Source organism: Ictalurus furcatus, chromosome 1 (genome assembly GCF_023375685.1).
Source record: "Ictalurus furcatus strain D&B chromosome 1, Billie_1.0, whole genome shotgun sequence".
Taxonomy (NCBI): Eukaryota; Metazoa; Chordata; class Actinopteri; order Siluriformes; family Ictaluridae; genus Ictalurus; species Ictalurus furcatus.
Window position 1 is genome coordinate 33,894,159 of NC_071255.1, and position 26,227 is coordinate 33,920,385.

At 37.7% G+C, this 26,227-nt stretch overlaps 2 protein-coding genes across 2 annotated transcripts; one reads left to right on the top strand and one right to left on the bottom strand.

Annotated features, from left to right (window-relative positions):
- Positions 1 to 12,969: 12,969 nt before the first annotated feature.
- Positions 12,970 to 16,640, bottom strand: zic1 (zic family member 1 (odd-paired homolog, Drosophila)). The gene is made up of 3 exons (XM_053636713.1): positions 15,518 to 16,640; positions 14,775 to 14,938; positions 12,970 to 14,188 (listed from the first exon to the last, which is right to left on the bottom strand). Exons 1-3 carry the CDS (start codon positions 16,518 to 16,520, stop codon positions 13,991 to 13,993), a joined length of 1,365 nt encoding a protein of 454 aa, XP_053492688.1. The 5' UTR covers positions 16,521 to 16,640; the 3' UTR covers positions 12,970 to 13,990.
- Positions 16,641 to 21,149: 4,509 nt separating this feature from the next.
- On the top strand, positions 21,150 to 25,023 carry zic4 (zic family member 4). Its single transcript, XM_053630538.1, has 2 exons — positions 21,150 to 22,458; positions 24,626 to 25,023. Exons 1-2 carry the CDS (start codon positions 21,291 to 21,293, stop codon positions 25,021 to 25,023), a joined length of 1,566 nt encoding a protein of 521 aa, XP_053486513.1. The 5' UTR covers positions 21,150 to 21,290.
- Positions 25,024 to 26,227: the final 1,204 nt, after the last annotated feature.

Consider the following 26,227-nt stretch of genomic DNA (forward strand, 5'->3'; position numbering starts at 1 on the left):
TGTAATGTATAATGTAAAGCTGCTAAAGTGGTGTTTATATATAGACTTTGAAGTAAATGACTCAAATAAGTCATGTATTTCAGATGAAAATGTCAGATTTTGATCAAAGGAGACGTTTAAAACATCCACAAAAAAAAAACTGAGTAACCAACTTATGATCCAGTGGGCGTTACAAACAATTAAGCCAAAGCTAACGAAGATGGCGGTGCATTTAATGTCATGTAAACTGGACTGTTCACACATTTTTGCTTTTTCTAGTGTACAGTAATGGCTTTATGGATAAATATATTAATACGAACCTTGTTTCTCCAAATAAATCTAACAGTCTGTCTGAGTGAAAAACGCTACCTATACATTCAAACTGATTCAATTTGACCCTAGGAGCTGGGCTGAGGCATCGGGGTGGGGGAGGGGTGCACTGATTCAACTGTCAGTGAAAATGACCCAGCCACTAACCCAGCGGTTGGGTTACACAAGACTACCCAAATACTACCCAAGACTGAGAAAATAACCCAATTAAATGACCTGAAAGGCTCAACCCAGCGTTTGGGTAACCCAGTGTATGCACTGTTCATCAAACCATAACTTACTACAACTTCAGAAACCTAGAGCCAAACCACTTAGGACAAAAAAAAAAAAAATTTGAATTTAATATCTGCTATTTCTTTCTCAAGGATCATGAATGAAAACCTCCTTTTATCTGCTCCATTCTTCATTTTGCCTTTTCTTTCTTTCTTTCTTTAAATATTTATATATTTATTTAATTGTCTATCTTAAAGGTTGATTGTCCATAACCTCATCCAGTTCAGGGTCTTGGTGGATCTGGAGGCTATTGTAGAAGTGGTAAACCTAGCCCTACCAGCATGTTTTTAGGAGATGGGACAAAGCCAAAGAACCCTGAGAGAAGCTATGCAGACATGTAGAGAACATGTGACACTCCACAGGATCAAACCCTGAACCTTGGAGCTTTGAGATATCAAGGTGACCTGTTCTGTTTCTGTGCTGTGCTTTATGTTTATTATTATTTTGAATCAAATCTATCTACTAGGTTTAGCCTTGCACATGACAGCAATGATGAATTATCATATCAGATTGTTCAGAAGGTGTTAATTACTTGACTATGACTATGACTGCCAATCAGACAGTATTTCCAGCTACAATGCAAATCGTAGGTGTATATTAAGGCACTTGTTCTAATAGATTATCATTTTTTCTATAATTCTCAGGGACCTGTATGACATCAGGGACCTGCAATCAGATTTTGATTTATTTAATTGTTTGTTTGTTTGTTATAAGGAGATTTATTTAAAAGTTATGGAAGGAGTCTCCAGTGCCAGTACTATTCCAGTTTCTTGATATGACAAGCTGTTTCTTTTCGATTTTTTTTTATGTTGGTAGCTGCTATAATGTAAATGACAACAAAATGAACTTACTAATATGAGTAAAGAAGGTTGTGAAAAATTGTCTTTATTGTTTAACCTTTTGATATTTTATTCAAAAAACACAGGTTTATCAAAAAAAATTGTTAAATATAGGTGTGCAACAATTATTGGCACCCCTATGAATTCACATAAGAAAAATATATTGGAAGTATATTCCCATTGATATTTAAAATTTTTAGGTCACCTGGGTAACTAGGAACAGGAAATTATTCAACCATGACTTCCTGTTTCACAGGAGTATAAATATGTGGTAACACATAGGCCAAATTCCCTTAGTCATTCATAACAATGGGTAAGACCAAGGAGTATAGCTGTGATGTGCAGCAAAAGGTTGTTGAATTTTACAAAATGGGGCGTGGCTATAAGAAAATAGGACAAGCATTGAAAATGCTCATTTCCACCATCAGGGCAATAATTAACATCTGTCTATATCGTCTCAACACACTGTGAAGAGCACGGTTCGAGTGGCCAAAAAATCTCCAAGGATCACAGCTGGAGAACTGCAGAAGTTAGTTGTGTCTTGGGGTCAGAAAGTCTCCAAAACTACAATCTGAAGTCACCTACATCACCACAAGTTGTTTGGAAGGGTTTGAAGAAAAAAGCCTCTACTCTCATCCAAAAACAAACTCGAGCGTCTTCAGTGTGCCAGACACTACTGGAACTTCAAATTGGATCGGGTTCTATGGTCAGATGAAAACAAAATAGAGCTTTTTGGGAATAAACACCAGAGGTGGTTTTGGCGCACACAGAGAGGTAGCTATATGGAAAAGTACCTCATGCCCACGGTTAAAGATGGTGGTGGCTCTTTAATGTTTTGGGCTGTTTTTCTGCCAGAGGACCTGGACATTTTGTTAGGATACATGGCATCATGGACTCTATCAAATATCAACAGATATTAAATGAAAACCTGACTGCCTCTGCCAGAAAGCTTCAAATGGGCCGTGGTTGGATCTTCCAACAGGACAATGATCCAAAACATCATCAAAATCAACACAAAAATGGTTTACTGGCCAAAAAATCAAGGTCCTGCCCTGGCCATCCTAGTCCCCTGACTTGAATTCCATAGAAAACCTGTGGGGTGAACTGAAGAAGAGAGTCCTCCAGCGTGGACCTCAAAATTTGAAGGATCTGGAGATATTCTGTATGGAGGAACGGTCTCAGATCCCTTGCCATGTATTCTCAAACCAGGCCTTATAGGAGAAGACTCAGAGTTGTTATCTTGGCAAAGGGAGGTAGCAATTGTTTGATATCCATGAGAGCGGAGTATTTTTGTGAAGTTTTTGAACAACAGATCAAAAGGTTAAACAATAAAGACAAATTTTCACAGCCTTCTTTCACAGCTCATATTTACCAAGGGTGCCAATATTGGTGGAGGGCACTGTAATTATATAAATGTGTGCGTTATAACACTACTTTATAATGCTTAGCGTTTCACAATGCATATTAAAGGTAAATGTATTTTCTTAAATATTTATGACAATGTGTATAATGCCTTATGAATGCATTACAGCATGATATGAACATGTTCATAGTTTATTATAGATATGAACGTGTTACCGAGCACCGAGAACATGTGTAAATGTTCCACAATATTCAATGTAACTATAAATGGATAAAAAGTCTAATGTGCTATTCTTTTATTACATAAAAAAAGTCATCATTGGTAAATTGCTGTAGTGTAAGAGGAATGAAGCAGTTCAGGATGTGATGTGCTTTACACCACCCTGTTGTTGATTATTTTCCTATAACAGCACACCACATCCTTTGTTATCTCGTAGTAGTGGCCTCAAACATCTTGTAAGATGTTATAGAAATCTGACTTGTATTAAATCATGACATTCAACACTTCTGTTAATTTTGGAGAATTTCTCGTATTAAACATCTACTGTATCAGCATCTGCAGATATTTCTCAGCTTTGGCTTTATACACCTTTATAGCCAAGCAGGATCCCTTGTTACTGTTATGCGTAACAGATGGTTCACAAGTCTTGTAAGAGTTCCACATATTAATTTCACCAGCGAAAGCTGTGACCTTGCGCTGACTACTCTCTGCAAGGAGACGTATCGGCAACCTTGCGCACAATATAATACTCACTACAGCAATAGTTTATCATGGTGTGATTCAGTGCACTTTGGTTAGGTGGGGAATTTCCTGCTCAGTAAAACACAGTGAAGTGATCCAGCAAGAGCAATACACGTGGCTACATGACCCAGCTGTCCTTCAGAGATTATGAAAGAAGCCCTGGCTTTTCACCGCAGCCAGCTGGAAAAGTTCCTGGACCAAATTCCTGGCATGGATTCGGTCCATATTGTGTATGTTCACCCAAGTCTCATGCAAAAAAAAAAAAAAAAAAGAGGAGAATATATATATATAAATAAATTAATATAATGTTAAAGTGTACATATGGTGCGTGTAGTAGTATGATCCGCCATGATCCTTCTCTCAAATTCGTTCAGAGCCGTCAGAGAATCAATAACGTGATGGACTAGAATCAAACAACAGGGACTCCTGTTGTCATTGGTGAAGGGCAGATTTTGTTTTCTTCCAAAGACAGATGGAAACACACATACTGTCTCATGCTGTGGTGAGGCGACGTGCACTCTTCCCCCAGACGTCTGCATTTGTGTGTCTTACCCACAAAGCATTGTTTGCCTTCTTTGATATATATTTTTTTTTTTCTGGTTTAACAAGAATTAACTTTATTAGCATTCAAAATTGCTATCATTAGCCACATGTGACATAGCAATTTAAACTTAAAAAACACACATTAATAATGCAGTGACTGTTTCGAGGTCAGGTTGGTGTGAGAACAGCAGTTTATGTTCTAAATTATTTCTGGTTTTCTTGTCTAAACCAACACTTCTAAAATGCCTTTAAAAAAAAAAAATATGGCCCCACTCTGCCAGTGCAGGTGCTAAAAACAATTAGTAATTAATTAGAGCAAAGAGAAAGAAACATAAAAAATGGGTGCCACCTGGACCAAGCCAAAGCATTCGAGGACGATAATTATCAATCATGCTCTGGTTGCCGAATACGGACTGCTAATGCTCCTTATGTTTCCCACATTTCGTGCAGGCTTCATAGTCATATACATATCCAGGAATAATGTTTACTACAGTCTACTTAGTGACATGTAGACAAATAAATGGTGACTGCTATTAAAAGGAATATAAACCTCTTTTCATTTCATCAATAATGAATATACATGGCATTAATAATGGTATGGTTTTATGTAAGTCATTATTACACATGCACATGTAGTATGAAGGAACTTAAATCTCAACTTAACTACCAAATGTTGTTATGTTGGTTATGGATATCTCTTGTGCTGTGTTTTATTTTAGAACAATGCACTGCTAACACTGTTCAAATCATCATGGGGATTTAATAGCCCTATAATGATGTCTGGAAGAACATGTTCTCAAGGCCAAAAGAAGGCTGAAAGAAGGAATGGATTTGGGGTTTGGTGATGTCTGTGTTAAATATTTTTCAGTAAATGATTGCAGATATTCTGTGGCCGATACTGTCGTGCCGCTTTATACACGTTGATATAATCTTTTATGAAAATGCATTACATTTTATCGCTATCTTTATTACACATTACGAACAGTTACAGATTATAAAGTAGCGTTCATAACACATTATAACTCCAGGAACAAAGAAACCAAGCACCTTTGTTTTTAATACCAGCGAAATTATCAGGAAACCATCATAGACAATTTTACCACTTCAGGAAGAACTTCATGTTTTCATGTACGTTTACAACAGCACATAATCTACGCCTAATAATGCTTTATAAACACTGCTATATCTTAATAAATAATTATACTGATGTATCTTATTCCTTATGAATGAACTGGAACAGGTTATGAACATATTCACAGGTCAGTATAGGGTATCACATTCTACGAAGGTCATATTCATAATAATCTATAATGAACAGATTCATATCATGTTATAATGCATTCATAAGGCATGATGCACTTATGAATGCATTATAATGCACAAATGTGTTACAATTATTTATGAAAATGCATTCCACTTTATAGCTATGTATTATAAATTGTTAACATGATGCATTATAAGTAGTGTTCATAACACATTATAACAACAATACCAAAGAATGGTTTCTTTGTATACTGCGTTATAAGATCTGTCTTGATTTTTTTTCTTCTTCTTCTTTAAGAAATAAATTATACCAGAGACGTTATCAGGAAGTCACACTACAAGACTTTACAAATTCTGAAAGAACTCATGGTAACACTTTCTATGAAGGGCATATGTACAATGAATTATGAATGCATTCATACCATGTTATAACGCATTCATAAATCAATATAAACCTTTTCATTACTATTTAGAAAAAGGCATTGTTTATAATGCATTATAAGTAGTGCTTAGTCATCATAATACGGCTATTGTATCTTCTCATAATGCAATATGCAAAGTGAGTGCTGGTGATATAATATGTTACGAACACTACTTATAACGCAAAAATAGTATGCATAGTGTATAATAAAGATAGCTATATATAAGTTCAATGCATTTTCATAAATAATTATAATGTAATTATAATGTGTTATAGACACTACACATTTAATTAATAATGCATTATAAGCATTTGCTATAAACTAATACTAGTAAGGCTTTGTTAATGATAAATAATGCTTAACGTGTATAATGCTTATGAATGCATTATACACATTAAGCATTGAAAATGCATTCCACTTGCATTCCTCTGCACACCAAATGCATTCCTCTGAATGTACTTGCAGATCATTTTACACAGTATATATGACCCGAAAGAACCTCTACTGGAACGTTTACATGAAGAGAGAATGAAGAAGAATGATGTCGAGATGATGATCTTCAGGCTATCGACGTTATTTCAGGTCCCAGAAGATTCAAGAACAGAGGTGGAAATGGTAAACCTTCTTAGCTTCTGGTCACATCACATACCATGTTGTTGATTATCTTCTAACCACATGCCCTGTTGGGTTTTATTCTTCTTACACCACAGCAATTTGCCAACAATTGTTTTGTTATATATTTATTAAAGAACATCATGTTGTTTTTTTTTTATCCATATATGTTTACATTTAACGTTAACGTCCACAAAACAGCCTTAACAACTAAAAACGTTAGTTAATGTTATCGCTTACATTGAGGCAGCTCTAGACAATCGCTGCTTCACTTTTTCTCGAAGACTGGGAAACTACAAAACGCGAAAGACCTCTCTCGTAGTCAATCGCCATACCGGTCCCTGTGAATTTTCCGTTACTATAGAAACGATAACGTATTCGAGCGTAATGTAAACCTGCGATTTGAATAACAGCTGCAACTATTATAAGAGTTGCTCTTACAGAAAATGAATCAACACTTTCTGACCAATAAGATTCAAGAATTAAACAGAGCTGTGGTGTGAGTTATATAATGCATGCTTAGTATTTTTGCACCAACACCATATCAATTTAAACTATTTATACTGCGTGATACAACATTACAACATTATCATTGAATATAAAATGAAGAATTTGCTGTAAAAAAAAAAAAAAACTTACATTGAAACCTTATACAATTTAAAAATGATGGACTTGAATAAAATGTTTCTAGTGGAAGTTAGCATTTAAACACACTGAAGGTTTTTTTCCTGGTGCCTTCTATGTATCTCATTTGAGCATTGGTTTGCACATTAAAACACTTCAGATCATAATTACCCATGCATTTCTGCTAAGGCTGAGACTCATAGCATGTGATTGGGGGAAAAAAAAAAAATGATGTCTCCATTCATTGTGAGCGTGCTGTAGTTTCATGTAGAACCATTCTGTGATTATGAAGAACCTCTAGCAAGGAGTATCAGACACATAATGGCACATACACATCTGAGGTCTTCCATGACGTCATCACAATCAAGTAGGCTAGATTTTCCTACACGAAAAAAAGGTTCCTACTGAATTGGTGATCAAAAATCACCTAACAATATGCACAATGTTACAATCCCTTTAAACACAGTTCAAATGTTTGCTCTGCAATGGCAGTTTTGATGTAAAGGTATGTCTGATGCTGAAATCAGCACTTTTATTGGCGTTGTAGACATATCTTCGGTGTCTAATTATAAATAAATAAATAAATAAACCTTTCTATTCCATGGTTCAGAGCACAATATTAATGAGGTCAGTGATTATGTTAATTGGGAGAATTGTTTATGGTATATTTTAATTAGTTTTCCGTGTTCAGTTCTAATCAAGAGCTTTAAAAAAAAAAAAAAAAAAAAACTTCCTTGGATGCCTGATATTGTATTATTTCACATAAAGTAGCATTTCTGAATAAATCCTGGAGCAGTTGTAGGTCAGGTTAGTGCTTTCTGTTAGTTCTATTACATCATCTTTGATGGTTGATGGTGGGTTGGGGGGTGGGGGGGGGGTGGGGGTGGAAATGTGCATCATGTAGTAACAGTATGCTCATAAAGGATTGCTAAGTGTGTGATATAAAATCGTCTGACGCTCTGAAACAATGCTGGCAAGAGGCTGGTTTTCAGCGTAAAGAGCAAAAAAAAAAAATGTGGCAAACAAGACATAGTAAATGTATTTGTTAATCTGGATCCCGGGGATTTGCGCATGCATTTCTTATAAATTCATACTAATGTTTGTCCAGTGAAGCACACAGAGACACGAAACATGCTGTTTTTATAAAGTGCATTAAGTTTACAAATTACTCCCCTAACAAATAACCATTCCAGGCACTATTTGAAGTGCCATTATCCGAGTGTTCCAATCTACTGCTTCACCTCCAGATTTTATCATTTATTATACTGATGAGATGCAATTAAAAGAGCAGATGTCCACAAGCTGCCTCATCTGTGACGGGTAAATAAAATACCGTCTGACGTAATGAGACGACATGGAAAGAAAGAAAAAAAAAAGCCATGAGAGACATGTTTGTCTTTATGGAGTTCGCTTCTGATGAAAGAACAGGTAAAGGAACGCAATAGGTATAGTATGGTATTGCTTTTCAACTGAAAGTGTCATCACGTTCATTATGGATGGAAGGGTCAAGCACTTGTATTGTGTTACCTCCATTAGAGAAAATCTCGAATATATCATATATATCATGATACTATTCGATATGCTAATGTGTGCATATGCATTATTCACAGACACACAAATGTGAGTTAACATATGGCACATATTTCCTGGATAAGGACACTGGGGTGTCTACGTTTCCAATCCCTCGCCACGACGACATATAGTGTGAACATCCCTGCAAGAAGTCTACACCCCTGTCACAAACAACTAATTGGAATGACCCCATTTAGCAACACTGTCAAGGGAACACGACAACACACACTTGTGAGTGCCTTCACCAATCTTCTGTGGTCCAAGCGTAATGACACGACTGATGCTGGAGAGGTCATAAAAAACCCTTATGACTCATGTTAGTTGACGGCTCTTTCTTTAGCTGTGTGAACTGAAGGGTTTGTTGTGGAGAATGAAAACAAGAAAAAAACAAAAGATATATCATTGATATTGTATAAATGTTTGTAAATAAGAGGTTTATTATTCTTATAAACATGTGGATTCAATTTCATTTCCGTTTCCCCTTTTTTTTTTTTTTTTAATTTTTTTTTTTATTATTACTGATCTCTAGTTGATTTGCTCCAAATCCTTTATATGGTTTTAATAACTAGCATTCTGCTTTTGATTCAAAACAGCATTTAATATGGATTTATTCAATTAAATAGCAACAGCCATTGTCTATTCTTCATACCACAAGTCTCAAACACATTGCTATGATATTTGCACTATATTCCCACACCGCTTTTCATCCTGCTATGAACAGTTGAATAATTAAAAATCCAATCTGAATTCCCCTCCACGCTGACGTCAAGACTTTTTCTTTGTAAAGTTAAGGGCTTTCTTTGTAAGATCGGTAAGCGAATGCACTTTGGTGACTTTTCTAAAAAGATTTGGCAAGTGTCGTAAAAGCACACAAACCCCAAGCCGACATGCCTGGTGTCAGCCAAAGGTCAGGTATGAGCAAGAGGCCAAAAATGCCAGCTAGCTTTAATTTTCAGCGAGCAAAATAATGCATAATGCATCTTCAAAATGTATTTATTTATTTATTTACAAAGTATAATTTGTACCAATGTCCCTGTGTAATGAACCAGCACACTAAGAAGTGTGTTAATAAATGTATAATATGCATAGTAATAAATGTGCGCACTGTATACATATATGATAAATGTGTTTATTACACTGCCAATATATGTAATAAATGTCTTACATGCCCACGCATTATACTCCAGGTCATGTTTGTTTGTTTGTTTGTTTGTTTTTTCAATGTTCGTGCAGCTTGGATTCCATGTCTATCCCTGTTCTCTCAAGTTTTACACTTGAACACCTAATTATCTGTTTCAGTAATGTTCAGTAATAAAATGCATCTTCAAATCTTCAAAGTTCGAATAAAGGGAAGTTTATTAAGCAGCGCTGTGCATAAGTGGGACTTCAGGCATGTGCATTATGAAGTGATATTTTACAGTTCTCTCTCTCTCTCTCTCTCTCTCTCTCTCTCTCTCTCCTGTGCTCACATTACTAACATTAACTGCAGCCATGTTGGGAAGTCAACACTGACTGTGTGCTAACCGCATGAACTGGGCTGGTGCTGTAATAGCTTCTTCGATAGAAACCCCCCCCCCCCCCCCCCCCGACACACACACAACACCACACACACGCACACACACACACACGCACGCACACACACCACACACACACACACACACACACACACACCAAAGTGCCTCAACTGATAGCTCGAGGTAATAGGCAACATTAAAATAAACCACTAAACTACAGTTGAAATAATTCTACTCTAGTAAGAATTCTAAAGCATATGAATATGAAATATTGCGGACGTATGCAGATATTTCTGTTAAGGAATTGTCTTTAAAGTCGCAGTACCTCATTGCTTTGTGTGTAGCATGTATGATGCATATGCACATGATGGATATGCACTTAAGTGTTTGAACGCGAATCGGACTTTTACCAAAATAAATGAATAAATAAATAAATAAATAAATAAAAACCGGACAATGTCGTTATTTATAGCAGTCCACAGATATCATGCTCGGGCTTTAGACTAGAAACTAAAAACCCAGGATATTTTGCGTGAGCTCTGAAAATGCGTGGAGACTCAATTCATATCTACAGTATATTTATTTATTTATTATTTATTTATTTATTTTCTTTCTTAAAAATGTAAAAGCGAAGCGTCACATAGCCTACAACATCCAAATATTATTTTTTTTCCCTAAGGTTTAAATTTAACTTATAATGTGAATTAAACATCATTTTCTCACTTTGTACTTGCAAATTGGTGCTAATGTTGGAAATACTTAAAGAGAAAAAAAACTAGCTTACTCAGCTTTTAAAACGTTTGTGTTTAATGATTTGCGTAACTCTAAAATAATGAAAAAAAAAAGCGTTTTAGACAGAAAGCGGCGCTGATTCAGTATCAGACTGTACATGTAGTCTACACATCGACTTTTCCCATATCACAAATAAAGAAAAAAATAACTATTTAGCCAAACTGCCGCTCGGTATTGAGCGAACAAGAATAAAAATCTTATTTGAACGAAACCAATAGCAGGGAAATGGGAAGCATAGGCTATAGTCTACACACACGCGCGCGCTCGCGCACACATAGTCCATTGTATAGATCAATACATAACACTTTTTTATTGCTAGTCTACGGTGCATGAATGAAAATGTACCAGAACCTTAGAATAGATAGAGAGTGTTAAATAGAGTCGAACAATTCATTTTACTACCATCACTCACACATCTCAAGACCTAATAACCCGTGAAAAAGAGAATATGAATGTTATTGGGGGGAAAAATCACCTCAGACATCATGCATTCGCACCGTATTCGTTATTACGGTTTGTTGTACCAATGCAATTTTTTTTTTCAGCATTTTTTTTTCCCTTTTTCTTGCACCACTCTTCAGTCGTCCTTGCTTTGCACACTTGTGCACACCTTTAAGGTAGGTGAATGTAAACACTGCACTGTAGTGCGCACAACTAAATATTCTAGATGTTGTTTGTTTGTTTGTTTGTTTGTTTTTACATAGCACATCAAAAAAAATGCCGTGTTTTGAAACATTTTAAAATCGTTAACACCGTAGATTGTTCATATACGTCAAGATGGACACAAAACCCTCGGTAGCTGTCTAGAAGAGTTCATTTGTTGTGGTAGACATTGTAAAAGTTCGTTTGGACAACGTTGATGGTAATTTATTAGGCATGATGTTAGAATTGAATCGGATTTTTAAGAGTTAATGATCTTATGCAATCGAACCAGAGTGAAAATACTGTTTTAAAGAAAGAAAAAAAAAAGCCTAAAAACTAATTGGAAATGTTTAAATGATGTATAGTTACATGACAATTTAAACAGCTTTGGTTGTGTGTTGAGTTCTGAGTTTACTTTGCATCCTTGAGCTCTCTGTTTCTTCTGCGTTTTACACCCTGAACTAAAATGAAAAAAAAAGAGATATATATATATATATATATAGATATATATATATATATTAATAATAAATATAACAATTTCACGCTTAGGCCTAAGGTTAAGGTTATTTTTGATCATTATTATTTTTTCCCCCTTGCATACTGAAGTTGGAGTCGTCTATTTGATGTGATCTCTGCCTAATGGGGCGCTCAAGCACGCAATGCAAGCAAAGCAGTGAGGAACAAAAGCCCATAGCACTGACTCTCCCAGACTTCTGGCTTTAAGTGCGCACCCCCCTCCCCCCTTTCCTTTCCCTCCCTTTACACACACACACACACACACACACACGCACACGCACGCACACTCGCACGCACACACTTCTGCAAAACTATTGGATCAGGGCATAATTAGACATAACAATTAAGCAACGTCAGCAAATTAGCAGAGGCCACGTTGATACTCTAAATAAAATAAAATTCGTCACGACTTGTCGTTTTGGTTCAAATGTGAACACGACACTGGGGATTCGATCGACTCATGCTTCCACTGAAATAGTAATAGAAAATGCAATTACTTAAAAAAAAATAAAATAATTCGTCTTGCTGAATTAGATGATGCGAACAAAGAAGGGGCGATGCGATCTGATGCAATTACCCTCCAGTCCTGAGCAGAGTAGAGACAGCTTACATTGTGTCCTGGACTGAATTGTGTGAATGAGTTTCATTGTAATGAGTTGTAGTTTGGGGTTTAGATGTTAAGGGTTAAATTGTTATTTCACATTTACATCGCTATTTCACAATATTTAAGATTAGCGACAAACTCGGTTTAATTCCTGCTTCACTTTTATAATAATAATAATAATAATAATAATAATAATAATTTTGAGTTCTAAAAATATCAGAATGCTTTAATGTTTTTGGGGGGGGGGGTGGTTTTTGGAAAATATTTATTAATTTAACATTTCAATAAAGTTTTTTTTTTAAGTGCACATGTTTGAGCAAACAAAAATATTGAAGGCATATTGAATGTTGTACGTTTAATTCTTTAATATTGTACGAAATTGTAACCAAACATTATTTGGAAAACTAAATTTTACATACCCTACCAAACGCATTTCTCCATAAATATCGATAAGACCTATATGTCTATAACATGAGTTACCGGATCCTTTACATGCGGATAAATATGGAAAACTGAACCGTAATACAGGTCATAATTTCCTGCAAAGTGGCATTGCAATAGACAGTCTTTTTTTTTATATGTTTTTTTTTTTTTATATCACTTTTACATAAACAAGATTGACACGTTTCAGGCTTTCACTACACAATTTATCGACATGACATTAAATAACAACAATTGTGCTACTCAGACTGGACTTTAGACGAAATGTTGCACTGGATACAAAAGCACATTAATACTAATAGTCGGTTAGGTAAACGTGTAGACGGTATAATACTGAGTAATTCACATTTGGTACACATTAACTATAACATTCTCCATTTTCAGTCAAGACTAAATCATCGCAATATTCGTAAAGCCATCTCATTTTCCATATATCTAGGGACCACATTTTTTTTTTCACAAATTCCCTTAAACTGTGTTATGACTATTTACAAAATAAAAATATTACATTTTAAACTAGGTAAATCTTTATGTACAAAAAAAGGCAAGGTTTTTTTCGACCTGCTTGTAGCATGCAACTGATCCCCGGTGAGCAGTCTCTCTCCCCCAAAAAAAAACTAACAAAAAAAAAGAATAAAAAATTAAAAAATTAAAAAAGAAAAAAAATTAAAGGAAAATTAAAAAATATATGTGTATTAGGGAAATACGTTTTAGTCTATTGTTGTCGGCCTCGCACCGCGTCCATGCATTCATTTCTTTCTGCTATATAGCCAGAAAACAATCAGGGTTCTCCATTTTATTTCTCTTCCTCTAAGAGTCCTTGCGAACAGGCTGATTGTTTTCATTTCCAAGCAGTCTTAAAATCTGCAGTCTTTCTTTCGTTCTTTTTTTTTTTGTTGTTGTTCTGCTGTTGAAAATATTTACACGTACCATTCGTTAAAATTTGAGGCCAGGGTGGAGGTGGTGGTGTGGTGCACGGTGGAGGAGGCTGAAGGCGATATGGAGCTGCTGCCCTGGTTCTCTGTGGATGGGGAGACGATGGTAGGAGGAGTGGAGGACTCGTAGCCTGAGCTGGCTGCTGGAGACGGCTGAGAGCCTTGATTCGACGACTCGTGAACCTGAAATTAGAAATATAAGTATAAATATATAAACACGTGACAAAGAAGGAATGCTTTTTTTATTCGTATATTTAAAAAAAAACAAAAAAAACTGACTGTCAGGTCAAACCTCACGTATTGAGACGTTTTGTGATGGGATTACGGTGTGAAGATAAATAAATAAATAAATATATAAATAAATAAATGCGAAATATCTGTAATCAAACGTTAAATCATCAAACATTTCATCATTATTACGATTTCAAAGTATAACATTAGGCTATATATATAATTGTTGTATATTTATATTTTGTTTCTGTTTAATTGTACTATGCAAAACAAATAAAATCCAAAGAACGAATTAACGGGGAACGAAAACCTAAGATCCATCACGCCACAGATCTAATATCTATTCTTTGCACTATTTTTTTCTAGCAAACATTGATTCTCTCTCTCTCTCTCTCTCTCTCTCTCTCTCTCTCTCTCTCTCCGTAATAATACTCCAAAGAAAGAAAGAAGAAGAAGAAGAAGAATAGCGGGAAAAAACGCATAGTTAAAAAAGTCAGAAAAATGCATACATATATTCATTGCAAATGTGTTCACATACCTTCATGTGTTTCCGGAGGGAGCTGGGGTGTGTGTATGATTTGTCGCACATTTTGCACAGATATGGTTTATCTGACGTGTGGACGTGCATGTGTTTCTTTCGGTCGCTGCTGTTAGCAAACCGCCTGTCACAGCCGTCAAACTCACACTTAAACGGTTTTTCACCTACACAAAAGCGACAAAAACATAAATACAGTCAGTTTTCTTTACTGGATAATTATATTTAAACTGCACCATCAAATGTAAACAATTCAAACTGCTTCTAAATCTTGCCAGCAGTTTTACTCTATCAACTCATATTTCTCAAATTTCGGCGACTTTAAAACAAAATAGTAAAAATAATAATAATAATAATAATAAGCATTTCCATACTGTTTAAGACAACACCTATTATGAGGGCAATGCATTTGACCTTAATTAATAACTAATTACATTCAAGATAGACTGCCTTATAAACTCAGATGTATTTTTTTAAATAATAATTTCAAGTAATATATAACCAACATATCTCATTATTATTATTATTATTATTATTATTATTATTATTATTATTGTTGTTGTTGTTGTTGTTGTTGTTGTTGTTGATAATGTTAATATTATTATGGGGTTGTTTTGCTTACTCAGCTTTAATACTACTACTACTACTACTACTACTACTAATAATAATAATAATAATAATAATAATAATAATAATAATATTAATAATAATAACAATAATAAATAATATAAAATGAAGAATGTTACCTGTGTGCGTCCTCTTGTGGATTTTCAGGTTTTCTGATCTGGCAAACACTTTGCCACAGCCAGGAAACGGACACGGAAACGGTTTCTCTCCGGTGTGCACTCTGATATGGTTCACGAGCTTATATTTGGCCTTGAACGGTTTCCCTTCCCGTGCGCATTCTTCCCAAAAACAGACGTGATTTGACTGCTCTGGTCCGCCGACATGCTCCACGGTCAGGTGAGTGACGAGCTCGTGCATGGTACTGAAAGTTTTGTTGCAGGACTTTTTCGGGTTGCTGAGCTGCTCCGGCTCGATCCATTTGCAGATGAGCTCTTGCTTGATCGGTTGCCTCATGTAACGGAAGAAGGCACCGGCGCCGTGATGTGCAGCCATGTTCATGTTCACGGGGCCGTAGCCGTGTAGCTGCGTTGAGGCATAGTGTGGATCGGACCTGGGGCTCGCCACGTGGCCGTACTGCTCAGCCCGACCGTACACGTCGCCGGAAAACCCCAGGCGCATCTGACCGTTCACCACACTCGAGGCGGATGCGTGCGTCGCTGCTTGCTCGTGCAGTCCTGGGAAAAGCAGGTGCCCGGCGGCGTCCGAGTGCCCGTGTGGCCCCGCGAAGCTACCGGCGGCAGAAGCGAAGAGGCTGTGTTGCGCGCCTGTCGCATCTCCGAAGCCCCGGTTCCGGAAGAGAAAGTCCCGCGTAGAATTGAACGCCGCAGCTGCCGCCGTGGAGTACGAGCCAACGTGGGTCGCGTGGTGATGGTGATGATGGTGGTGTCCCAGGGCGGCCGCGGCCGCGTACCCGGCGGGCGCCTGCGAGGAGAACGCTGCCTGGCCGGCGGAACTGAGCTCATGTGAGCCGTGGTTGATTTTGAACGCACCCATGCCGTCTGCGAACGGATTGATCCCCAAAGCCACTTCGCGGTCCGCCACTTCGCCCGCTGAGTGATGTCTGGAGGAACCGAAAGTAGTCACTCCGATCGCCGGATACTGCGCTCCTGCGTCCAAGAGCATCTTTAGCCCGCAACAGGAGCAGACCGAGAGAAATCACGCACAAGACAACAGCAACTCTATAACAACTGTCTCTGCTGGGTTTATTTCTCTCTGACTTAATGCAACCAAACAAACTCCAGTCTCCTGTTTACTTCTATTCACTTTTTTATTTTTTTTTAAGTGGAGAGGGAAAATATTTCCCCCCAAGTCCAGCTCATCCGACGATGCGCGCGCGCAAAAATCACGCGCGATTATTGTTGTCTCTGTCCCTTTCTGCAGGTTTATCTTCTTCCCCAACTTTTCACCTCCTCCTCCGCGAGTCGAGCTGCTTCGGACTGATAGTCGCAATCATTCCTGCAGATAAATGAATTGAAAAGACAACACACAGTCCACCCCTGATGAATGGGGAGGGGAGGGGAAGGGAGCTGGGGGTAGCACGTGACCCCCGTGCGTGGCCGGTCATTGGTGAGCGTAAGCTTCTTTTCGCCTACCCCTCCTTTTACTAACATTCACCTTTACCAAATAACAGAGCGAGCTTCCTCAGCGCCGGCGCGATTGGTCGGTTTACATCATCAATCTGCGGTATATTGTATATAGTGAGGAGGCAGACTGACTGTTGATTTCACCCTGAAATTCAGAAAAAAAAGAAGTCAGAGTTTGGGGGATGCACAGGCCAAGAGTGCGAGTTTTTTTTTCTTTTTTCTTTCTTTCTGCGGGCCATGTGAACAAAGTGTAACGGAAAAAAATTCCACTGAAAATAAACATTATTATTATTATTATTATTATTATAGGTGCCATTGTGTAATCTCAGTCACACAAAATGTATTATTTTTACTGAAAAAAAACCCCACGAAGCTACTTAACAAATACAGATGTTTCCGATGTTTCCCATAAAAAAATTAGTTTATACTGTTTATGCTGTTTTTCTTGATTGTGCTGCACTTTAAATTCCGTTTTGCATTAAAAGAGAAGCCACGGAACCTAAGGACACCATTTCATTCAGACACACTGCCATTTTTCATTTATTTATAAGCATATTTCTGTATTGGTATTTATAGAAGTGTGTAAACGCGGCCACTCCTCTACTGGCGTGGAAACAACTTTCATAATGTATATGCCCATGCTTTAGGCTAGTATAGCTAACCAAACCCCAAATTTTGGGTCGTTGCGTGAAGAAAAAAAAAAAAGAAAAAAAAAAAAGTTGTGGCTTGTCGAAGTTATCAAGTGGGATTTGCGGCACTCTCACTGCAGGAAACTCCGGGCGGCTGCAGTTCAAAGCCATACGAGCCATGAAAATCAAATCCGGACTGCAGCCTTCTGCTCTGTACATTTTCCACCTCATTCCAGAGAGAGAGAGAGAGAGAGAGAGAAAGAACGAGAGAGAGAGAGAGAGGGAGAGGGGGTGGGGGTGAGGCTGTTGTCTTGAATATTTTTGTTTGACGGTGCTTTTAGAAAGAAATATGGATGGTGTCTCTTCAACAGGTGGAACATGGTAAAAAGGCCGAAGTTACTGAACGGTCAAGGGGTTTGGCTGCTGGAAATGACGTCAGAGTAGGCGATAATCTGATTTTATTTTTATTTTATTTTTAAAAAAGAGACTTGCTGCATATAATTGCATGTGGGTTTTGTTTTTAGTTTTTAAAAAAATAGGTAAAAAATAATTTTAAAAAAATCAGAATCGTATTTCATGCTAAAAAAAAATATGTTGGAGTGATGAATGGAAAACTCTCATCGTGTTGCATTTACTAACATGCAGAATTAACTCCGACAGTGGATTAACACAGATTTTTCACACCAACACGAGTATAAAAAGTGAATAAACTGAATCCCACAGGCTATGATCAACATTTGCTTCCTATTAGAAATAGCTCAACAGTTCACGAAATAAACCGTTATTATTATTATTTATTTATTTATTTTTTAGAATATTTATTAATATACCTCCTGCGGTTTTTGTACATTCATCAATTTTGCTTTGTTGCTGAAACCATTTAAAAGCTGAGTCTACCTTTCACCATTCTCCAGTCAGTTTTCTTTTGCTAGTTCTTTTGATAGTTTTTATACACTAAAATGAGTTATTTTATTCAAATTCCTTATCTACATCATACATTTGTTCCCAGTGAAATGGCTACACAACAACAGTAACAGCTCGATATATATATATATTTGAGACAAGCTAGTGGAGTTAACATGTTCATTTATCCGTCATATTTTACCTAATGTTTACTTATTTTTAGCACGAGATGGTCTAGAGTTGTCACTCAAGGACTGATGGATCAATCCAAGAGTGTTCCCAGGAGAATGGAGAATTGCAATTTACCTACATCAAATATTAAACACGCATTAAATATTATTAGCAGTAATCGTGCAGTGTGTATTTGGAGTGTACATGTAGATTTTTGCATTTGACGTGTAAAATTTTACAATTCTAAAATAATCCCTGCATGAATAGTGGTCGGTGGTTGGAATACGGTTAAATGTTGTGAAACGTTACCTTCTTAACATTTTATTATATGCTCAGATAAATCCAGCATCACGGTCTTAAAGGAAGTCGTATTAAACACCCTATCAAAGTAAAGGAAATCCATAACGCATAAAAGCATAAAAGCTTGTCAAGCTTAAGAGCCTGTATGTAGCAGCACTTAAACCGGTTTACATTTCGCGACATTGGCCTCGAGCTTATGAAATGTTGGTGTGACATGTCAGAAGACATTAAAGGCCTCATCTCTCCTGGAGAGGAACAAATCAGTGAGTGATCGAGCGACCTGCATAATTCTCTCTCTCTCTCCAATAGTCCGACCAATGCTTATAGACATTTGCGCGTCTGCTATGTGACATGAATCTAATGGTAACTGTCTGACCCCTCAACCCCTTTGGGGTCACATCTCTCTCTCTCTCTCTCTCTCTCTCTCTCTCTCTCACACACACACACACACACACACACAGTCCCTGTTTGATTTCATTAACATGGGCTACACACAACTATAGTGCAGATCAAGGCCAGAACATTCAACAAGACTTTGATTATTAGGTTATTTGGACCTAAAGTTGTGTGCATGTGAGTAATATTAAAAAAAAAAAAAAAAAAAAAAACTTGCTCTCTAGCCTACATCAGATTCATTAATATCAAACTCTAACATCACAAGATTATAGCTTAAAAAAAAAAAAAAAAAAAACTTCCTATCAAAGCATTAGTTAATCTGTTTCCATAGGCCACTTGCATGTTTGCACACACAGCTACAATGGAGATGATATAGGCCTAAATAAATAAATAAATAAATAAATAAATAAGCACAAATACGTGTCGGGCTGCATTTTCCAACTAAGACATGCACGCCACCATATAAGATATAATATTCTAATTTCTTGTTTATTAAGTCATAATAGATAAGCAATATGTGTTTTTTTATATATAGTACAAGCATCCATGTTTTGCGTGTTTGCCTACCTCTGCACACCAACACATATACTTAGAAATATTTTCATTTCATGTTTTGTAAGTCACAATAAATAGCCAGTATGCGTGTTCTGAGGCTACCATATACTGCCACGTGCTACCAACACATACAATCAATAGTATTTTAATTCTTAATGCACTATAAGTCATAATATATTAGGAATATATGACGTTTTGGATAACTGTGTACAGCCATGTGTTGCCTGTTTTGCCAACAAATATAATGGATAGTATTTTAATTTCCTATTTATTAAGCCACACCAGATAAGCAAGAGAATTTGTCTTTGGGCTGCTTTACGCAGCCATGCGTTGCCTGCTTAGCTTTGCTGACCCTGCACACTGTTCCCTGATGAAGTGCCTCCTCTGGCGCTCATGATCCACTCTCGGACAGAAACTAAATTACCTCGGATCATAACAACAGCTCTTTTACTACACGCCGCATAACTGGAGCTTTTTTTTCTTTTCCACACAGCATTTCTGAGACACTGATCCCTTTACGAAGCCGACGGAGCCAAGTTGGTGGGCGGCTGACACAAAACAAAACAAAACAAAACAAAAAATGCTGCTTTATATTCGATATTTTCAACATTAGACATATGGTCATGCTATGGAGAGGTTGAGTTGAAAAGCTATGCCTTGTGCAGGATATCAAATGAGCGCATGGAAAGGAGTAAAGCACTAGTAGCAAGCTGTAAGTAGTGTTAGATCAGAAGTTTGAAAGCGACTTAAAAAAAAAAAAACAGAAAGAAAAAATCAGAAGCAACTTTGGTAATATCAGAAAAACCTACTTGCAGTCACGTGACGATTGCTTTGCTTTTTAGATGTAACTCTTTGCACGTATAAGTACAATAGCCTTTGCATAACAACAACAACAGAAGAAAAAAAAAACTTTTATTTTTTTTTTTCCACCACAACTGCTGCCTGAGGCTCGGCGCAGGCGCTCTGGCTGCTTGCTGTCACTAGAAAACATTTTTTCCTTCTCCTTCACATTGGAAACTGTCACAAGTGACGTCAATCACCGAGCTCTGACCAATTAGAGCGCGGAATGATTGTTTAGCTCCGCGGGCTGCAGCGCCTGCCATGAATCTCCATTCAGTCTATCAAAGCGTCCCGCTGCTGCCTCTCAACCGAATGGGATCCCATGTAGGCAGATAGATAAGAACTAAACTTTAGCAAGTTTTATATATATATTTATATATATATATATATAATTTTTTTTTTTGCTCTCGTTCTGTATTTTTTCCCACCGCGATTAAAATATATTTGTCATCATCATCATTATTATTATTATTTTGCCTGCTGTCAAGTTATTCTAAAAAAGAAAATTAGGAGTAATGAGCGTGGATGCGTTGGGAAGCCCCGTGATGGACCCTGCGTTTTCCAAACGGAGCACGGCACTGAGATTAGTTGACTTGGCAGGGGCTCACCACCATCACCATCATCATCACCACCATACCCCTCAGAGCGTGACAGGCTTCCCGGGGTTTGGCGGGCACGCGCACTCAATGGCTCACGCGCACCCTGGGGAGTTCACGGCGGAACCCCGCCTGGGGCCGAGTCCATTCGGGCCAGAACCCATGGGGCACTCGGCGGCCCTCAAAATCAGCCCAGCCCATCATTATCCCCACCACCACCACCACCACCACCACAATCATCATATCGCAGGCCACGGCGAAGTGGTCTCCAGTCCAACGGGAGCTTTCGGCCCGGTGCAGGCTGCGGCAACGGTCCCGTACTCCATGTCTCACGCGGCCCAGGCGCTATCCGCAGGTAGGGATTTCCTTATTCGCCGAGATCTGACAGCTCAAGGCGCCATGCCCGCGTTGACCGAGCAGACCTCTGGTTCCGCCTCTCACCACGGAATGTTTGTCTCGACCACAGGTAGCTACCCGGGACACTATGGCCACCTTCACCCTGACGCCGGAGCGCATGCTCTCTTCCCTGGACTCCATCATGAGCAGCCGTCCAACGGAGCACCGGGTGGCCAAGCCTCGAACGGACAAATAAGGCTAGGCTTACCGGGCGACATGTACGTCAGGACCGATCATTTGAGTCAAGTTGCGAGCAGCAGATCGGATCCATTTGCAACATCTTCGCCTCTCCACGGTCTCAATCTGAACATGAACCTAAGCACACACCACCACCATCATGGACACGGTGCGTTTTTCCGTTACATGAGGCAACCGATCAAGCAAGAGCTCATCTGCAAGTGGCTGGAGCCAGAAAACTCGGCCAAGAAACTCTGCTCCAAAACTTACAGCACCATGCACGAACTGGTGACGCATGTGACCGTCGAGCACGTCGGCGGACCCGAGCAGGCGAATCACGTCTGCTTTTGGGAAGAGTGTCCGCGAGAAGGGAAACCATTTAAAGCCAAATATAAGCTCGTGAACCATATCAGAGTGCACACGGGAGAGAAACCGTTTCCGTGTCCGTTCCCTGGCTGTGGCAAAGTGTTTGCTCGATCAGAAAACCTGAAAATCCACAAGAGGACGCACACAGGTTAGTTTTTATATTTGTTTCTCTAAAGCGAATACTTCATTTTACAGCAGCTCGCTTTACAGCAAATTCTATTTACGTTGCAACTCCATAGGCTAGTTAAAACTGATCGAAACAAAAATATAGATGCTATTCAAAACTGTTAGATCTTAAACATCAGGTGATCACGTAGAAAATTTATTTAGCTTGAAAAAAAGTACATTTTACAGCATTGCTCTTGGTTTTGTTTTTACTATCACTACTGTTAGTTTAATTTCTTTTGGTATGTTATACTCATATCTATGCAGCGTATATAGGCTAAGTATTATGCTTTACTACTGCCTTCATGATCTGAAGGGAAATAAAAGTCACATGAAAAGAATTTCTTCGGGCATTGCATTGTTTATGAATGTGTGATTATCCAAATGTCTCTGTACTGCATATGGCTGAAGCTGAGTTTCTTTGTACTGCGTATCTTTGAAGCTGAGGCATGTATTTTTTTTGTGTGTGGTGTGGGGCCTAGTCTGAGGAGTGTGTCCAAAAGTATTGCCTGCTGATAAAAAAAAAAAATGGTTAAGCTCCAAAAAAATGCCTAAGGTCGCAATATCGTTTATTTAAGTTATATATGTGTGTGAGAGAAATTGCAGTAGTTCATATGCTGTATGAGACTATTTTGTATTAAATATAGAATGGGTGAGAGGATAGACTTTATATATATATATATATATATATATATATATATATATATATATATATTAACCCCTGATTAGCTAGACTATAGCCTATAGAAATGCTACTGTGTCAGTTTTTAGTAATATTATTGTTATTTTCCCTCGAACTGTAGTCTTTTTATTTTATTTTTTTAATGTATACTATATATATACAAGATTTTCCAGGATTAAGTGTGCGAGTAGCATGAATGGCCAAAGTCAAGTTAATTATTGCAGTAGTGATTAATGAAGGGTTACGCTTAAGGTCTTGATTAACTGTGATATGCAACAAGTCGTTCAAAGCAAAGCGCTAAAGCCCTGAAGTTCACTGGATACTCTTTCTTGCATAAGGTACATTACAAAGTAAATTTTGTCACAGTATTATTCAACCTTGACTGTTTATAGTTTTATTAAAAAAAAGAAAGAAAGAAAAAAAAATATTTTTGTCCTCCTTGGACAAAAGGCCTATACGCTTACTAATATTTATATATACTGCTAACACCTTTCTCCCCCCCCAAAAAAAAACTAATTATTTAGTTACACTACAGGTCCCATCATCCTATATCCTAAGCCGTTGTCATATTCTCCCATCTCCTGTTTCCTCCATAATTATTTTCCTACGTGGTGGAATCTGAATCTGAATCTTTGCTTATGGATGCAGTTTCCCAAGGGTGTCTTTCCTCGTTTCTCGCTTGTACTACACTAATAGCCTATAGCCTTGATTGGCTCTCTCAGCCCAACAGCTGAAGGTCGAATTTATATTCAACACGCAAGTTTAATTAGACAGCAGCAATTACATATTCTCATAAGCGGCTTGCAGTGCGGAAAAAAAAATCAATGTCTTGTGGTTTGAATGTAATTAATTCAACCATTCATAGTCGCTTAGTCACCTAGTCTTATTTTGTAAAGTCCACATCCTACATCAAGTAAAATAAGTGCTATATGATATTTTGTTATTTCTTTTTGCTCCCTTTTATACTCTGTGGTATTGTGATGTACATTGTACGTTTTTGGCCCTATTTGTCTCAAACGTGGTGCTCAGATGCGTGTGACATTAACAATTAGGTATTGCAAAAAGGAAAGGAAGCACTTCCTGACCTGCTAATAACAACTGTGACACCAGGGCCCACTTCCACAGTTTGCTAACAATCTAAATATCAAACCCCAAGGGACAGAGATGTGAGGACAGACCTTTTCAGTCAATTACAGCCCGCCATATAGGCCCTGCATTTTTTAAAGGATGTCGGGAATTAGGCTGGGTTATGATGGTTATGATGGTTATGCACACTGATATACTTTTCATATTACGTTTGGAAAATATTTTGTTTGATTTGTCCGACTAATAATGCATATCTAGTCTATAATTATGTTACTGCATAGCAAGTTTAATAAATAATAATAAAAAATATATATGTCGACTAAACCAGTCAAATTGTGCTGATCAGCAATAAAAAAAATTCCCCCATTTATTTTGAACATAGGCGAGAAACCATTCAAGTGCGAGTTTGATGGCTGTGATCGACGCTTCGCCAACAGCAGCGACCGGAAGAAGCACTCTCACGTGCACACCAGCGACAAGCCGTACAACTGCAAAGTGCGAGGCTGCGACAAGTCCTACACACACCCGAGCTCCCTGCGCAAACACATGAAAGTACACTGCAAGTCTCCACCTCCTACGAGCTCGGGCTACGAGTCCTCCACCCCGTCTCTCGTGTCTCCGTCGTCGGATCTGGGACGAGACACTCTGTCGGGGTCACAGGCCGCCAATCTGAGCGAGTGGTACGTGTGTCACAGCTCGGGCCCCGGCGGCACACACACCCCGCAGAGCGGATCGTCCAGCCCGGACCCTTCAGAGGGTCCACCGTATCAGAACTCCTGAAAACATGCATTTTAAGCGCGTGCTCGTGGCTACTTTTGTAAGCGTGCCCCGGGCCATGTGAGAGTCAGAAAAGCGGTGTTCAATGGCCCCAATGCACTGGCTCGCTGACAGATACATGTCACAGCCAAACCACAAAACGGAGGTGGCCAACTTGTCTCCCACTTGGACTGAATATGAACTATTATCACCACCAGTGTCCATTTTATTGTAATGGTGTACTGACCAGTCGCACCAAAAAGCGCCAGTGTTGTGTTCACACCTAGAGTGTTTATATTTGGATGCTGTAGAAGTTAATTCAACACTGTAAGATTTAATTTTACACTACAGGTGTTAATACAATGCCGAGGGTGTTCATTCAACACAAGGGTTTATTTGTGTATGCATAAAGATGTTTTATTTTATCAAATCGTGATTTTTTTTTCCCTTTTTGTCTTCAATAAGCTCTTAATTTATTTTTTTGAACCAGTACTGAATTTATTCATCTTTTTATTGTATTATCGAACCAAAGTGCTTCAATATGAAAAAAAATGTATATATGTAAACTACAACGTTTTAATGTGTGTCAACATTAATTTTGTAAGTTTCAGTATTTCAGCTATTTTAAAATGTTTGCTACTATTGTTTGTAAAAGAAAAAAGTATATATATATATATATAATATTGGTATTATTTGAATAATTCGAATTTCATAAAGACGTAGACAATATTCTCTTGTGTTTTATGCAGCCGATACAATTTGATGGAAGCATTGTTATTGTATTTGATATGACATTTTATTTACTATTCTCCTCTGAGCAATGTGAGCATTATTTTTGGTGATTTTTGTAAACCTCGTCAACAACCCATTTTTATGAAAACACGAAACCTTAAAATGTGTACCGAAATGCCTTGTAAGTTGTCAGTAATTTGAATAAAATGTGTAAAATAACATGCAAAAACAATAACGAGTATATTCCAGCTGCAAAGGAAAGTCAATTATAATAGTGTGCACCAAATTCATTAAGCCAGCGTTGTGGAAGAAATAGATAGATAGACAGATAGATAGATAGATAGATAGATAGACAGACAGATAGATAGATAGATAGATAGATAGATAGATAAGTGAGGTATTTTATGTCAGACCAACCAACTAAATAAATAAAAATTAAGATACAAAAGGAAAAATAAAATCTATAAACAAACAAATAAACAAATAAATAAATAAA